This window comes from Lynx rufus, unplaced genomic scaffold (genome assembly GCF_022079265.1).
Source record: "Lynx rufus isolate CCGP_SWC_20201006 ecotype Redwood Valley unplaced genomic scaffold, mLynRuf1.p SCAF_5, whole genome shotgun sequence".
In the NCBI taxonomy this organism is placed as follows: Eukaryota; Metazoa; Chordata; class Mammalia; order Carnivora; family Felidae; genus Lynx; species Lynx rufus.
The window spans coordinates 153585295-153601331 of NW_025814867.1; the positions used below are offsets into that span (position 1 = coordinate 153585295).

General features: G+C 47.6%; 1 protein-coding gene across 1 annotated transcript in view; it reads right to left on the minus strand.

The window, feature by feature from the left end:
* Window positions 1-16037, minus strand: part of DSCAM (DS cell adhesion molecule) — a 628479-nt gene that overhangs the window by 87012 nt on the left and 525430 nt on the right. The window contains exons 17-19 of the mRNA XM_047100488.1: window positions 10036-10276; window positions 8371-8517; window positions 2307-2462 (exon numbers count right to left, since the gene is read on the minus strand). Of these exons, the coding sequence (XP_046956444.1) occupies window positions 2307-2462; window positions 8371-8517; window positions 10036-10276 (544 nt within the window). The remainder of the gene's footprint in view (window positions 1-2306; window positions 2463-8370; window positions 8518-10035; window positions 10277-16037) is intronic.

The window sequence follows — 16037 nt, forward strand, 5'->3', positions numbered from 1 at the left end:
TCGGGGCTTGCATCTCTGTCTGGAGGTACACCTGGACCAGTGGGTCCTTCACCTCCTTCCTGGGGGAGGGCAGGGCCCTCTACAATCAATGGCACCTCCATATACCATCAGCTTTGGGTACAAAAGCACAGAATGGCTGAATGACAAATTAGACCTTATGCGTCGGGGTCAAGTGTTGAGAGAGAACCCTATGATTTCTAAAAGTGGAGAATTAATTACAAATTGATCCAAATTACCGGTCAAAAAGCCGTGGCGAGCCTTCCCTTCTTAACGGATTTCTGTACCTTCGTCTAAAAAATGCAGGTGTCAAAATTTGTGTTGCCGATCAATTTGCTCTTTAAATAATAATTCCAGTGACATTTGTGTTATTGCTTAGCAGGGCAAAAGAGTGTTCCGCCCCCACTCCGAAGGAGTGAAGATCAAATAATCAAACATCTAGTGTCAGAACCATCCCACTATGTGTCAGGCTGGGTGTTTGCAGACATCACTTGACTTTTTATATCTTAACTCTGTGCAGTCTGATTATGATGTCAATTTTGTACATCAGTTCAGAGAAGGTGAGGTAAGGTGCCCGAAGTCCCTTGGGCAGCAAGTGACACAGCCAGCTTCTAGACACAGCTCTTTGTCTACCGCATTTCTAAAAATGAAATTATGACCCCCTTCACTTAGGACATAGCTTTGTAGATCTCTCCATTAATGTATGACTTTCTAATGGCATTTCATTCTGACCTCGGATTGCCCTAATAATCCATTTCCTTGGGCAGAATTGGCTGACACCTGCACATTCCTGGAAAGAACTGCCTGTGTATTCTAGAAAAGCTACAGCTAATGAGGATGAATTTGTGTGTGCCCCCAATAAAGCAAGAAGGGCAACAGAGACAGTGAAAATAATGTGTGAGCATAGATGGATGGGACCAGTTGGGGGGAAGAAGGGCTGGGTTTGCGGAGGGGAGGGCAGAGAGTAAGGTGAGAGGTAGTATGCTGCGGGTGTCAGAGAAGCTTTGTTAGGGGACAGAAAAGGCTGAAGGAAGAGTCCATCCAGGCCTCTGAGCCTGGGCCTTCCACAGGACGGATGTGGATGGAACCGCAGTGTGTTTGATGTTGCATGTTCTATGTGGGTAACACCTCCCCCCTGCACCCTGCCCGGCTTCCTGGGAGCAGAGTCCTGGCAAGAAGACAAAACAGTTCGGCAAGCCCAAACCTGCACGGAATGTAGGTGCACTGGTGCCTCATCCCGCCCCTACCTCTGGTACAATTCTGCGCTCTCATCTGGAGAGTCCCACATGGGTATCATTGGACATCCGTTTTGCTCTTTCCTTTCTCCAGGTGGAGACTTGCTTTTCTCACTGTTGCTGTAACATTTATCACAACTTCAGCTGTTCTTCAGATAGGCTCAGATATGGCCCCTCAGGTTTCCCTTAAAATAATACAAAGGGGCGCCTGGGTGGCTCAATCGGTTAAGCTTCTGGCTTTTTGATCTTGGCTCAGGTCATGATCTCATGGTTTGCCAAGTTCGAGCCCCTGCATCGGGCTCTACGCTGGCAGTGCGGACCCCGCTTGGGATTCTCTCTCCCTCTCTCTCTGACCCTCCCACACGCGCGCTCTCTCTCTCTCAAAATAGATAAATAAACTTTTAAAAACTTAGGAAAAAACCACTTGCCAGAGAGTTTTGGTAGGTTGGGGAAAGAGTCACACAACCAAGTCCAGATGGTGTGGAACAGCAAGAATTAATGGTCTGAGCTGAAGTGAGCCATGATTTAAAATTTTACTAAATCATTATCAGTTCTTCTAAGAAGTCAAAAACGATTAACATGAAGATCTCAAATTAAGGATTTATTCTGAAGTGATTCTAAAGCTGGCACAGAATAATTGGTCTTAGGCCATCACATAATTTTCAAGTGGAAGGATGGAAACAATCAGAGCCTACACTCATAGCCGAAGCATCACTAAAATTATTCTGATGGGACACAAAACAGGTACGACCTGTTTTACAGCTCTGGGATAAAGGCATTTTTGTTTAAATAATACTTGGCCAAAAATTTTTAAAAAGAAGAAAAACTATAGGGGAGAGGGACAAAGGATACAACGAACAAAGGCGACACAGGGAGTCAATGGTCTGAATTGAGCTGGAATAGTCTGCAGGGCAGCAAAAGGTTTGTCCAGAGCAAAGTCAAGGTCAGGCTGATAGAGGAACACTGGTCTGCAGGACCCAGCCCTCCCAACACTGGCTTCTGCCCGGGATGCTGTCACTCTGTGGGGCCCTATGTGTCCCCTGGAGTCCCATCCACACCTGCCCCGTCTCTTACCATCCTCTTTGGTCCGAGTGAAGATCTGCTCACTTCTGACGCCGTCCCCCGCACGGGTGAAGGCCAGCACCTGGATGCTGTAGTTGGTGTATTTCTCCAGCCCGTCCAGCTCTAGGGAAGGCTGCGTCGTGGTGACGTTTTTAATCTCGCCCAGCTCTGGAGGACAAGAGAACAGGATCCGGTGACTGGCTGTGGGCGTGCCGTGTTCACTGGCCAGCCCTGGGGCTCGCCCTCTAGCTGCCACACCCTGAGATGGCTCAGAGGGACCGTGCACAGCCTGCACACGGCACCGACACTCATTCATGTGCAACTGCCACGGAACACGGCAGAACATCAGTCTGGAAAACGGAGCAGGTCACTCCAAGTGTTACCACCCAACCCGACGGCCGGGGCCAGCAGCCAATCAAGCGTGCCCCCCCACACTCAACCCAGGGAGCTTGGGGCTGTACAGGGCTCACTTTGCTAAGTTTATTCACTTATTTTGAGAGAGACAGACACAGCACGAGTTGGGGAGGGGCAGAGAAAGAGGGACAGAGAGAGAGATTCCCAAGCAGGCTTTGTGCTGCCAGCGCAGAGCCTGATGTGGGTCTCGAACCCATGAAACCGCAAGATCATGACCTGAGCGGAAACCAAGAGTTGGATGCTAAACGGACCCAGCCACCCAGGCGCCCCCTGCAGGTGCATTTCTAACTGCTCATCAAAAAACTTCTGCAAGTCAGGGGCGCCTGGGTGCTCAATCTGTTAAGCATCTGACTCTTGGTTTCGGCTCAGGCCCTGATCTCACGGTTTCTGAGATCGAATCCCCACGTCAGGCTCCGTGCTGACAGTGCAGGCCCTGCTTGAGAATTCTCTCTCTCCCTCTCTCTCTCCAAATAAATAAAGTTAAAAAGTACATTAAAAAAAACTTCTGCAAGTCGAGTTTTGTCTTTTGTTTAACAAACAAACAAATCGTACTTTAACGTACATGTGTTTTTAAGTACCTAACTTCTCAGGTGTCTGAGCTGAGACGAGGTGGCTCAGGAAACGGCTCCTCTTCCCTGGAGTGAACCCCCGCCGCTGCCCCCCACCCCCCGAGCTTCTTTGCCAAAGTGACACGCTGATGTGTCAGAAACCTGGCGTCAGCTAAAAATGCTTCATTTTCTGGAGTGGGATCAGCTAATAATACTCAGAGAGGGAACGTTTTGCTCTCCCTTCTTAGGCGTATCAGACAGGGCAATTTGAGAAAACTTACAATGATGTGTTAAGTACCTCCACGGGTGTTCTAGGTTCTGAAGTGAGCCACCTACGGAGCAGCTGGTGCAGGAGAGAGAGGCTTGAGGACCACTCACCCCCGGGCACAGCCAGCCGTGGAGGATGGGCACTGCCTGCGAGCCTGGGTCCCCCAGTTACTAAGAGGATGGGCGGAGCACAGGTCCAGGAGGGACTGTTCGTTGGGCGGCTGGCCGTAGCCAAGGCCACCTGTGCACCTGTGCTTACAGTCGACAAGCAGTAGGACCCACTTACGGGCCAGCACTGTTCTGCCTTCAGATGCTAACTCATTTAGCCAGCACACCAATCCTGTTATTGGCCTGCATGTTACAGGCGAGGAAACCACAGCAGGGAGGTACCTTGCCTAAGGTCACGGAGCCTAGCAGAGCGGCCGAGAGCATGGGCCGTGGAGCCACGGTGCACGGCCTCAGGTCCACAGACCACGGTCTCCGTGCTCTGCGGTGGTCACTCAGTGAAAAACATCATGTCGGTCAGATTATTGAGCTCTCCACCAGCGTGGCTTTCTCTTCCCGCCCTCCTGTCCTTCTCACACGTCGCACAGAAGGCCACCTAGTAATTAACAGCCACGTATTCTGTGATTATGAAGACCACAGAGTGTCTTCTTGTCTCTTTGGTGTTTGTCACTCAAAGGATCAAGGTTGAGCTGGACATAGGAGAAAAGCTGAATCTAAAATAGTCATGGGGTGGCCAAGGCTTGTCACGCACGTGCTGGGGCCTTTGCATGGGGGGAGGGCTGTGGGGGATGTGAGGGATGTTGGGTCACAGACCCAGCTGCAGACCTGGACACGAGCCAGAGGCCCGTCACCGCCTTGAGCAGACTGTGGGCCAGCTCTCCGGCAGGATGCTTTCCTGGGGGAGAAAGTGGGCAAGGAGGGGGGTCCCCAGGAGGGGTCTTTGGCCGGGTGTCTTCTGGGGAGGTCAGCAGTGTATGCAGACTTCTTGGGGCCACGATTTGGAAGCCTCAAGAGATGGCTTACAAAGGTAAAAAGATACTTGCTCGTGTGTGGGGTCGCCGCACATTCAGAGAGTGGACAACTGTCAGGCCAGAAGGGTGAGGAAGTCTCCCCCCGAAGGAAGGTTCTGCCTGGCGACCACCATGGCTCTTCATACTGTCCTATGCACTTGCAACGTTCATTTTCCTAAACATATCTAATAGGGGTCAGTAGGATGAGGATAAGCACTTCAATGCTAATGGGAAAAACATTAAGTATAGATGTCATCAAGATCTTTTCAGATTTAGGAATTTCTATGCTGTGCCAAAGATCACACACACACACACACACACACACACACACACCAGGATAATGGGGTTTCACAGGGCTGCATGCCAACAGCCAGTTATGAGACCTTGTCTAAATTATTTAACCTCTGGGGTCTCTGGGTTTTTGCTTTTGTTTTTTTGCAATTGTTATCTTTAAGAAGGACCCGGGAGTCTCTCCCTGGTGGAGAAAGCAGGCTGCAGTCATTTGCTGCGAGAGACAGAGGTGCTGATTCATCAGTGCGGCTCCTGGATGAGAGACAGTGATGGGGAAGAGGGCGGCTAAGAGGGACAAGGTGGAGGGGGTCGCCCCCATCTTTTTCAAGCAATAGTTAAAACAGAAGAATTCCATCTGCTCAAGAAGCATGAGACAGATCAGAATGAACACTTGGATGTTTACTCGTATTGGGGTTCATACTGCTTTGAGGAACTGATTTATTCATGAACCAGGAATGTGACTGCGGTCAGAACCCCAGTTCAAGATCACCCCCCAGACCTTCCTAATATGTGCCACACGTGCACCTCACTCTCGATGACCGAAGGGGAAGGGCATGGTCCTGCCTGGCAGACACTTGATCTTTAGTGGATCTGCAGAAACTAAAGAGGACAATTATGACAAAAAGCCCAATCAAAACGGCATGCTTCATTTGCCATTCTTTTGAGCCCTTGTACTTTTTTTTATGGCTTAAGGAGGATTTCTATCATCTACCTTTTACAGCCTCAGTAAGGTTATTAAAAAACAAACAGGAACTGAAGAATAACGCTCAGGTGAAATCATGACTAAAATAACATGAAATAAATACATGAAATGAATTTAGAGGTATCATTTCTACTCTAACATTTTTTTTCACTTTCTGTTGGAAAACAAACTGTTTTATGTATCGATGCCCTCCCTCGTTCTCAAAGGGTTTTAAGACAAAAAATGGGGGTGGGAATAATGTTTCTGAAGTGCCGTGAACTGGCCCACCATCGACGCTAACAGCCGGATGGCACCTAAATGCCACCTCGCTTCAGAATCCACTGTGCTGTCTTGGGGAAAGACGGAAGAGACGACAAGCGGTTCGGATTCAGACGGAAACGGGACTTCGGCGTGCACAAGTTTTCTAGCAATCTCAGATGAACGGCTTTGTGAGGTCTTGCAAACTACTGAGCTTTCAGATGATAAGACACTCGGAAATTTCACCAACGTGGTGTGTGGCTCGCCTGTCCTATCAGATATATTAACCAGCTTTATCTGATCACGTTAACAATAACAAATGCTTTTCTGATGTACATATTTGAAAGTATTCGGGGCAATTGCTAATCACAGTGGTAGTGACAACCTGGGTCTCCCAGTCTGCGAGTGTGTGTGCCTATGAGTGTGTAGATGTATGTGTCAGGCTGCATGTAAGTCTGTGTGCGTGAGTGTGTGGGGGTGCGTGCGAGTGTGGCTGTGGGGGTGTGGGTGAGTGGGTCCAGTCCTTTACACAGTCACGATGTCTCACGTCCGTGGGAGCCTCGGGCCGCAGCCTGAGAAGTTTTTGCAGAAGTATCAGTGATCCCGTGGAATCACCTGCTAATTCATAAATGTCACTTCTTATAAGCAGCAGGTAAGGAGTGAGTGTTTGTAGCAGGTTTATGTCTCTAAGGGTTTCTTTCTCATCTTTCGGAGATTAAGTGTAGAACTCCTACATTAGGCATTAAGCACATCGCTTTGATCTGAATACCGTGAGCCAATGTATCTTTAGGAACCGTATGCATTTCTAAGCAGTCTTTACTTAAAGCCTTTCATGTTTTTGAATATTCAAGTATTTAACGCTTAGAAGCGTCAAGTCAAAAGAACCGTCTTCACCACATTACCCTTCGTAGAGCTAAGGTGTTAATAGGCAATATTAGCGAATAGGAGCGATGTGTGAAAATACGGATGAGTCGTCACCACCGGGTTCTGTAAAACATTTCCAACAGGAAGAACAACAAAATCATTTCGGTGTCACGCTGCCTTTAGGGGAGTGTGCTCAGGGGTTCTAGCTTCACGTCATTCAAGAGGAGGACGAGAAACCAGAACAAGAATATACGATGATATAGTATGACACTGTCAACAAAATAGATACTTTTTACAAATATTTTTGCTCTACACTTTACCTCTATGGGATTTTAAAAGAGCTCTTTTGGGGGACAAGAGGGGGAAGTTGTCAAAGAATCATTTACGTAGTTCTGTCCCTCTGTGGAGGATGGCTGTGCATTACCGGGCTTGCGGTTCTATGTTCACTAGATTCTTCTGGGCTCACTGGTCTAGCACGAGGCCAGAACAGAGTAGATACTCAGTGCGCCTGCCCCGGATGGAGCAGGTGAATCCTTACTGAGCCCTGAGAAGCAGGTCTGATGAAGACATAAATAACTAAGGCTCCCCAAACTGCTCTTTACTTAGCTTATTTATTAACGTGTCTTCCTTCCTGTACTGTGGCATCAGTATTAGAGCCCCCTGTGGCCTCCGAGGCCCTGTGTGCTCTGTTCACCTGGGTGGGGACAGCCACCTGCTTGGCAGAGCAGACTCGAGATATATCTGGGGGCTCTGGCTGTGTTTGCCCAAACTCAGAGGCAAGCACGCGCCAGGAGGCCACATGCAGTCAGAGGGGTTCAAAGAAGCCCCACACAAGGGGAGAGGCACCCCCTGCCCTGGGACGGGAGGTGCAGGAGGAGGCTGAGACTGGACTGAAGGGGAGGGTGGGAGCGTGTGCCACACGGTCTTGGGATGCAGGCCTTAGTAGCTTCCCCGTGAGGGCTGTGGTACGGGTGTGTGTCTATCCCGCTCACGGAGAGGTGCTCAGTCTGGTTCAGCGACACCCACCCTCTGAAAGCAGGCACACCGAGAGGTACTCTCCCCAAGAAAGTTCTGGGCCCAACCTCGCCTCTATCTGAGCAGGCTCTCATTCAGAGTCTTGCCCAAACCAACAGAAGGATTTTGTCCTGTAACTTGGAAGAAAAATAAAAACAAACACAGAGAAACAAGAAGAACGACAGAAGAGAAACGGGAGGTGGGGAAGGAGAAGGGGAAAAAGACAGAAGGAGGTTTGGGATTAAATGGCTCCTTGTGAGGAATATTCCGGCATTCCTCCTGAGCCCTCCCCTGGGTCAGCTACAGGCACTTAAGAAGTTTCCCTGCTGAGCTCTATTGGGAATTTGGAAGAGGTCAGCCTTTTGGGATACACGTCACATAGAACTTTCTAGATACAAATCAACATCTTGGTGCTGCATGTGGAGGCGGGGGCTTGGCATAGATACTCATCTAGGAAAATGCATCCGTGCCTAGAGTTCCCAAATGCCACCCACTCCGTTACCTCACATCACTTTTTGAGGATACATGATGTTTTAAACAGCTGTGCACACCTGTGATAGCATAAGAGGAGAGGCAAGAACAGGACGACAGGGGGAAAGCAGACTGTGTCCACTGATAAAGATGTGCCCTCCGTAGCCTGTATCCCACATTAGGAGGAGGGCCTGCTAATCCCAGCACACATCCTTCGGGGGCAAACTCAACAGCTCTTTTAGCCCTCTTACCTCCGTCCATCAGGTTGGCCCAGTAAATGACTCTGAACCCCTGGAGAATTCCATTCAAGGCTTCCTTGGAAAGTGTGGACCAGGATATTGATATGCTTTCTGGTGATGTTGCTATGGCTTGGACATTTTCAGGGGGGTAACTGGGCACTGAAATTAAACAATTAGAATCTGTAACAACCGTGGGAGATTTAACTGGCAAAGCAATACCGAATAAGCAACATTAGTTTAACACTGCAACGTGCAAGGAAAAGAAAAAAATCGCACTCAATCCACAAAATTAAGGAAAAAAAACCCCGAGTACCACTACCCTATGCAAATATTATAACTCTGTAAAATGTAAAATAATATGAGTTTATGTAAAATAATATGAGTCTATGTCCTAACATACTTCCACAGTCTCCCTTTCTGAGTTAATTGCTTCACTTTGAAGGAGGCTGGACTGGGACTGGGGAATGGGGAACGCTTCTGATATTACTGCATGAGTAAAACACCATAGCTTGTCCGATTTATTTCCCCATCACTCTTGTAAGTGACCCTCTGTATTTAGATGCATCTGGCATGTAAATTGGAAGCCTAGCTATTGGCAAGTGCTACAGTGCAGACATGTAGTCATATAGCTTATTCACTGTCCCCCTCCTCCCAGGCCAGCCTCCCCTTTCAAAAGTATAATATTTTGTCAGAGGAAAGAGGGAGAATGGATTAAGACAGAGGCCGGAAGGATGTCTGAGGTCTTGTTTTCTTCACATTGAGTTTATGCAAAGCTTAAATGGCCTGGCTGGGAGAAGGGACAAAGTATCAACAGAAACACACACATCAGTGCACCATGAGCATTGAAGTGAAAACCAAAAGGCATACGTAACCATGATTGCAAAGACCGTGGAGTCGGAAAGAAAAATCCCAGTTTTAGGGTTCCTGGTTTTGTAAGACTTCTCTCCCTGTAAAAATGGTCAGAAGTTATGGATGCAAGTCCCCAGCGTGCGAAGTTGCCGCCTTAAAAATCTACACTTAGTGTGACAATGAATCCCATGCCTTATCTCTGTCCCTAACCTTGGGCCTCTGGACACAGTTCTCTATTGCTTTTCAAGCACGACTGGAAGGCATGGGAGAAGGGTGAAGTAACTCCTCATGGTCACTAGGGGGTGCTCGGTCACCGTGAGATTTGCTCCAGGACCCTGCTCATTCCTTTCTCTGGTGCAGAGTGGTTGAAAATAGAAAGCAATCCAAAATAATAATAATAATAATAATAATAATAATAATAATAATAATATAATAAGAAGAAGAAGAAGAAGAAAAGAAAGAAATAAAGAAAAATCCCCTTTAACATTGATTTGGAAGAAATTCTTAGAAAATCAGATTTCTACATCCTAGTCGGTCCTAGGGAGAGCCTTGGATGCACTCGGGAAAAGCCCAGTTCTCCTGCTTGGAATGATTGAGATGCTGGAGAGGAACAGATTTGGGCTCTGCAGTCAAGGGTGAGACCCAGTCCCTGCAGCCGGTGAGTGAATTAAGGCAAGTTTCCCTGGAACCCCCAGTCCCCGGCCCGGGCCTGGCACCTTTGTCACGGCAGAGCCAGCAGGAGCCAGGCTGTCGGGGGCCAGAGTGGCCACCAGACCAGAGCAGACGCTTGAGGAAGGAAAGGCCCGAGCGGCCGCCTCCAGAACCTACCATCCTCGAGGGTGGTGGTGATGATTTCCTGAGAAGAAGGTCCCGTCCCGGCCCGGTTGCAGGCCTGCACTACCAGGCCGTACTGGGTGAACTTATTGAGGTTGTCCAGGGTGTAAATCTCACTGTCCCCAGTGGTGTCGATACTGATAATGTTGAATTGGAAGTTGCCCCCGGTGCTGTACTCGCGGTAACCTATCTGGTAGCCACGGATAATCCCATTTTGCAAATGTTTCTTGGGAGCCTGAAGAGGAGAAGAAAAGAACGCACTAAGGAAAACTTGAGAAGGACAGGAGGGAAGCCCGCACCCACCCGCCTCTTAGGGAAGCGGAATACAGTTGGACGGCCATGGTGATGAAGGTAGGAGGTGTCCTAACAGGAGTCGAGACGGGGATGTTTGCAGTGAGCTCATGCGCAGCCGCCCTTGGCCGCGTACTCCTTCTCGGGGGTCGGAAACACCACGTACGCATGTGGTGCCCCAGGTCCACCAGCCATCACACGGGGACACCAATCTTCACACCTTCACCCAGCAAAATCTACTGAGTAAGAGCTGCTCTGACAGGGAGCAGAAATGATTTTTTTTTTATTTTATTAGAAAAAATTTTTTGACTATTTATTTTTGCGAGAGAGAGAGAGAGAGAGAGAGAGAGAGACGGAGTGTGAGCAGGGGAGGGGCGGAGAGAGAGGGAGACACAGAATCCGAAGCAGCCTCCAGGCTCCGAGCTGTCAGCACAGAGCCCGATGCGGGGCTTGAACTCACGGACCGCGAGATCATGACCCGAGCCAGATTCGAACCCCTAACTGACTGAGCCCCCTAGGTGCCCCCAGAAATGAGTTTTTAAAACAAGGTCCCTGCCCTCGTGGAGCTTCCACTTTAATGGAATGTTCCAGAATAAAGGTGTTTCCAATTGAGAGCTGCATGTGAAGGGGGTCCACCAATGACAAGAAGGAAGACTTCTTTCCTTAAGGCACAAATCGTTTCGGAATCATTTCATGGGGATGTAACCTGGGCAGGGATAAGGCTATAGTTGGCTAGTCTCTGCTAATGACAGAGGGTCTGCTGAGTCGAAGACAGAACATGTTAGCCAACATCTTGGATTTTTAAAAGAAGCCAAACTCTTTACAATTATAAGAGCAACACAACGGTGATTTTGCAGGGAGGTTTTGCAGACTTTCAGGCAGTCAAGAGATACTTACTTGTGTGCAAGTGTACATATATGAGTATTTGTATGTCTGCGTGTGCATTATGTGTGAGCACAAGTGTGTATGTGAGTGTATGTGCAAGCGTGTATGTCTGTTTGTGCTATGTCTGTGTGTGAGTACATGTGTGTTTGCATACGAGTGTGTGCAAGTGTGTATGTGTGCATATTTGTGTTTTGTCTGGTGTGCGTGTGAGTATCTGTGTGTCTGTATTTCAGTACAAACCGTGGGCTTAGAGCCCTCAGGAGCATGAGGACTTTCTCTGTCCCCCAAGTGCTGACAATCCAATTGGAGAGAGGGAGTAAACACTTAGGAAACCAGAGAGACTCTCAACTGTCGAGTGTCCGGCCCTGGCCGCGAAGGCCAGCAGGCGTCCAGAAAGCGGTGAACTCGGAGCGGTTGGAAGGGGCCGTTCCCCGTGGACTTGGAAGGGTGGCCAGGGCTCGGGCCTGGGAGGTGAGGACATAGTGCGAGGTGCCTGCAGAAAGCGGCTGGGAGAGGCAGGGTGGCCGCAGGAGAGCAAGGGTGTCCAGCACAGGAATGGTGGCTAGGGAGCAGATGGGGCGGGGCTGGCTGGTGAGCTAGTCCTTCATCAAGGGCAAAGCGCGAGGCAGCGGCATCCACACAGGGAGAAGGCAGAAGGAGGTTCTGGGCAGCATGAATGAATTTCAGCAAATATTGATGAATTGCCTAATAGGCACCCTCCCAGTGGGATTAGATACCGCAGGTTACGTTGGAGTGTTAGTCTGAGCCATAGAGGAGCAGTAAAATCATATCTTTTAAAGCAAGTTTCCTCATATTTGGTTTTCTTGGATTGCAGCTGTCTTCCTCAACAAGCAGTCTGATTTCAGGCAAATACGTAGATCCGACAGAGATCGACGAAACAGGCATGTAAACCAGTGCGTTCATAGTCACCGTTGGATCCTGACTCGAGATCTTTTTTATAAGCACAGCTCTATGCAATCTTGTTTTTCCAGTGATGAGCTATGACTTTTCACTTTGTATGAAATCGGATCGAAAGATTTTAGATTTTGAGAATTTGATGACATGGAAATTGTTTTACCACAACCCCTGAGTGGCATTTATATCATTTAATTAATTAATGAAATTAATTTCCCTGCAAGAGTCATCTCTAAGTCAAATTTAAAACAGGTATTTCTTTTATTTCATGTAGTTTTTAAATGTTAAATACAGCATGGGGCGTCTGGGTGGTTCAGTTGGCTAAATGTCTGACTTCGGCTCAGGTCATGATCTCACGGCTCGTGAGTTAGAGCCCCGCGTTGGGCTCTGTGCAGAGAGCTTGGAGCCTGGAGCCTGCTTCTGGTTCTGTGTCTCCCTTTCTCTCTCTGCTCCTTCCCTGTCTCTCTCTCTCTGTCTCTCAAAATATGCTCAATATGAGAGACATGCTCTCTCAAAAATAAATAAGCATTAAAACATTTTTAATGTTAAATACAGTGACCCAAATATAAATGATATATATTTTTTAAGATTAGGTTTAGACTCATTAAATATTCTAATTTTTCTTTTTTTTTATAATTTTTTTTTCAACATTTATTTATTTTTGGGACAGAGAGAGACAGAGCATGAACGAGGGAGGGGCAGAGAGAGAGGGAGACACAGAATCGGAAACAGGCTCCAGGCTCTGAGCCATCAGCCCAGAGCCTGACGCGGGGCTCGAACTCACGGACCGTGAGATCGTGACCTGGCTGAAGTCGGACGCTTAACCAACTGCGCCACCCAGGCGCCCCTATTCTAATTTTTCAAGTGACTCACTGTGTAGGTTTAAGAACCCCTCAGACACTAGGTCAGGATCCCAATACGGTGGTTACGCATCGGATCAAGAAGCGAGAGAGGGAATAAAGGCGATTTCCAACAGAATACGTTTACATAGCTCGGCAACCAATTTAGCTAAACCTTCCAGAAGTAGAGGAACCTGCTTGCTGACTTTTAGCTCCTTGGGTTTGGGAGATTAATCATGCCTGTGATCTGGCTGCATGGGTAGGGTGGAGAAATCTTCCTTTTTTCCCTCCCATGGGTAAGAATACATTCTAACTAGCATAATTATGCTAGACATTTTTAAATCAAAGAAACATTTAACAAATCACATGAAGAGAAAGCATTGCTTGCATGCGCAAAAACAAGACAAAATTCTAACTATATCAGGCAGAGTTTATGTTTTATCATTATTTTGTATGCTGGGCAGTCAGATTTCAACTTAGGGATGTGTTTACATGAAAGAAATCCTTGGAAACACTGAAAAAACTCTTACCTTTTTACAAATCCATAGAAACAGGATTTTTGTACATTCAGTATAGGAAATGTTAGGGACTGTGGTGAGCATTCCAAAGTGTTTTGAAAGTGACCCTGGAGATTCTCTCTGATTTGAATGGGCAACAGGCCAGTGGGGGCAGGGGGTGTGGAACAGTGGTGGCCCCTGAATCCATTTGTCTGGCAATGAGCTTCACATCATCCCAAGGCAAGTTAGTACATAATACCCTTTACTTTCAAGTTTGTTTGCAATGATGCTTTAAACATCTGAGCCTTGGAGCATGTGTTGACCTGGGATAAAGGTAGATGTATGTAAAGAAGAAATCCTAATGTGGAAGATGGTTTCAGAACCATCAACCAGTTTGATGTTAAATAGCATCATATTGTGATCGAAAAAAAAATGTTTTCATTTGTTTAATGAAACTAAATGAATGGAGTTAACGGTGGAAGAAAGGAAAAAGAGGAAATCAGGTAGAGATCTTGAATCTGGGTTGCAGGTTACTGAAGAAGGCAAACTTCCTAAGAAACCACTTCGATCATGCCCCTTCTCTCCAAATCTCAGCTGTACCTGTAGTTGAGATTTAACAAGGATGTTCCTGGACGTTCCCTGATGACCTAGGGTTCTCTCGGGCTGCTGAACAAGCACCGAAGTTCTAACTCTCTTGCATTTTCCCATCTCATGAGCCTCTCCCCGCTGCTCCCCCGCATCAGAGACTACTCCTCTCCCTCCTCTGTCAAAACCCAACTCATTCTCCAGCTCATCGGTTTCCTTCGACTGCCTCCATCCACGTTCTCTCTCCTTCAGCCTCTTGTTCTCTCTCCTTCAGCCATCGGCTCAGCAAGAACTGATCACTTCCATCCCCTCCTGCGGCCACCGGTCTGTATCGAATGTTGGTTTCCAAGGACTTGAATGCAAGCTCCAAGCGCACAAGGATTCCCACAAGCATGCCTGAAATCTCACCCACTCACTCATCTAAAACGGAACTTCAGCACAGGGGACATTCTCAGAAAATGTTACGGTAGCTGCAGAAGAGAAGGGTTTTGAGCACAGATGAGGCTCAACAAAAGTGACGGGTAGGAATGACCTCAGTTGCAGGGTTATATAATCTGACTGGGTCCAGGGCTAATGGGAAAGGCTTAAAGATGGACGGGATGCCCAGAATCAGGAATCACGATACAGGCCTGATCAGAGGCCTGGATGGGCCAGTACGGAAGAAGGTCTCAGGAGCACCGTGCAACTTAGATTCAAGCTGAGAGCTGGCTTCCACGTGGTCACTTAGTGTGGCAGCTCACGCATCAGGATGAGAGATCCAGGCAGGATTTGGAAGGGTCTGGCTTCATTTTCCAGGCCCCGTTAAAGCAGCAAATAGCATTCAAAGAACCAACTTATTTGGACAAAGTGATCTTTTTATTTTCCTTCTTAAAACAGGTATTCCAGAAAGTTTGCTCACTTCCTTAGCCAGCTGATGGGCTACATGTTTTCATAATAAGGATCAACTGAGGCACTTGGGTGGCTCAGTTGGTTAAACGGCTGATTTCAGCTCAGGTCATGATCTCACAGTCCATGGGTTTGAGCCCCGCGTTGGGCTCTGTGCACTCAAGCCTGGAGCTCCCTTTCTCTCTCTGCTCTTCCCCCACTTGTGTTTTGTGTTTTTTTCTCTTTCTCTTTCTCTCAAAAACAAACAAATAAATAAATAAGAACATTAAAAAATATACAATAAGGATCACTTAAGGCAGACCCACAGATTTAGAGCAAACCTCACCTGCCAACCAGTCCTCTTAATACATATTAAAGGAAGATTCTGGAGAGTAAGTGAATGGAAAAATGAAGAAAAAAAGAACAAAGGAAGGAAGTCTAAAGTGGAGCAGGGCCCCCTTCACTCTATATTGTAGAATTCAACATTCTGAGTCCCTTTCCGCACTGGAAGATGTTGTTATTTACAGACGGCTCTGATTTACGGGGGGTTCTGTTCCTACCTTCTCTCAAACCCCTCAGAGTGTGCTACAGTTCCACGAGAAGCCCTTCTCTATTCACTATTGCGTTTCTCATGTAGGGGTTAATTATTTTTCCACGTTGAATACTACTCTTCCTTTCATTTGCCTTTGGATCCAGTAATGAGCCCGGTTTCTTTCCATGTGCCTCATTTATCTGCCATCTGGGGTACTCTGTCCCCTTTCTGGCCCTGGTATTTTCTTCCTCCTTTAGTCTCCCTAAACAGCCTTCTTTCATCCTTCTAGGCGCCCTTTCTCCAGCCTCCGATCCCCCCCTGCCAACCCCCACTTCCTTTAAGAAACTGTCTCTTTTGATCTCCATGACAACAGTAGCACCTTGTCAATGGATCTGTGTGGTTTTGCAAGTGCCAGTATTTTATGCATTCATCCAAATCAGCCTGGGAGCCGCAGTGGCAGATGTAGAGGTCTTTAAAAAGTTGGTGAAAACAGGGATGTGCAAATGCTCACAGCACCATCAAGGACGTGAGTGATGAGAACAGGCATCTCTTCTTTAGAAAACCACTAGCCGGGGCCTGTTTCTGGCA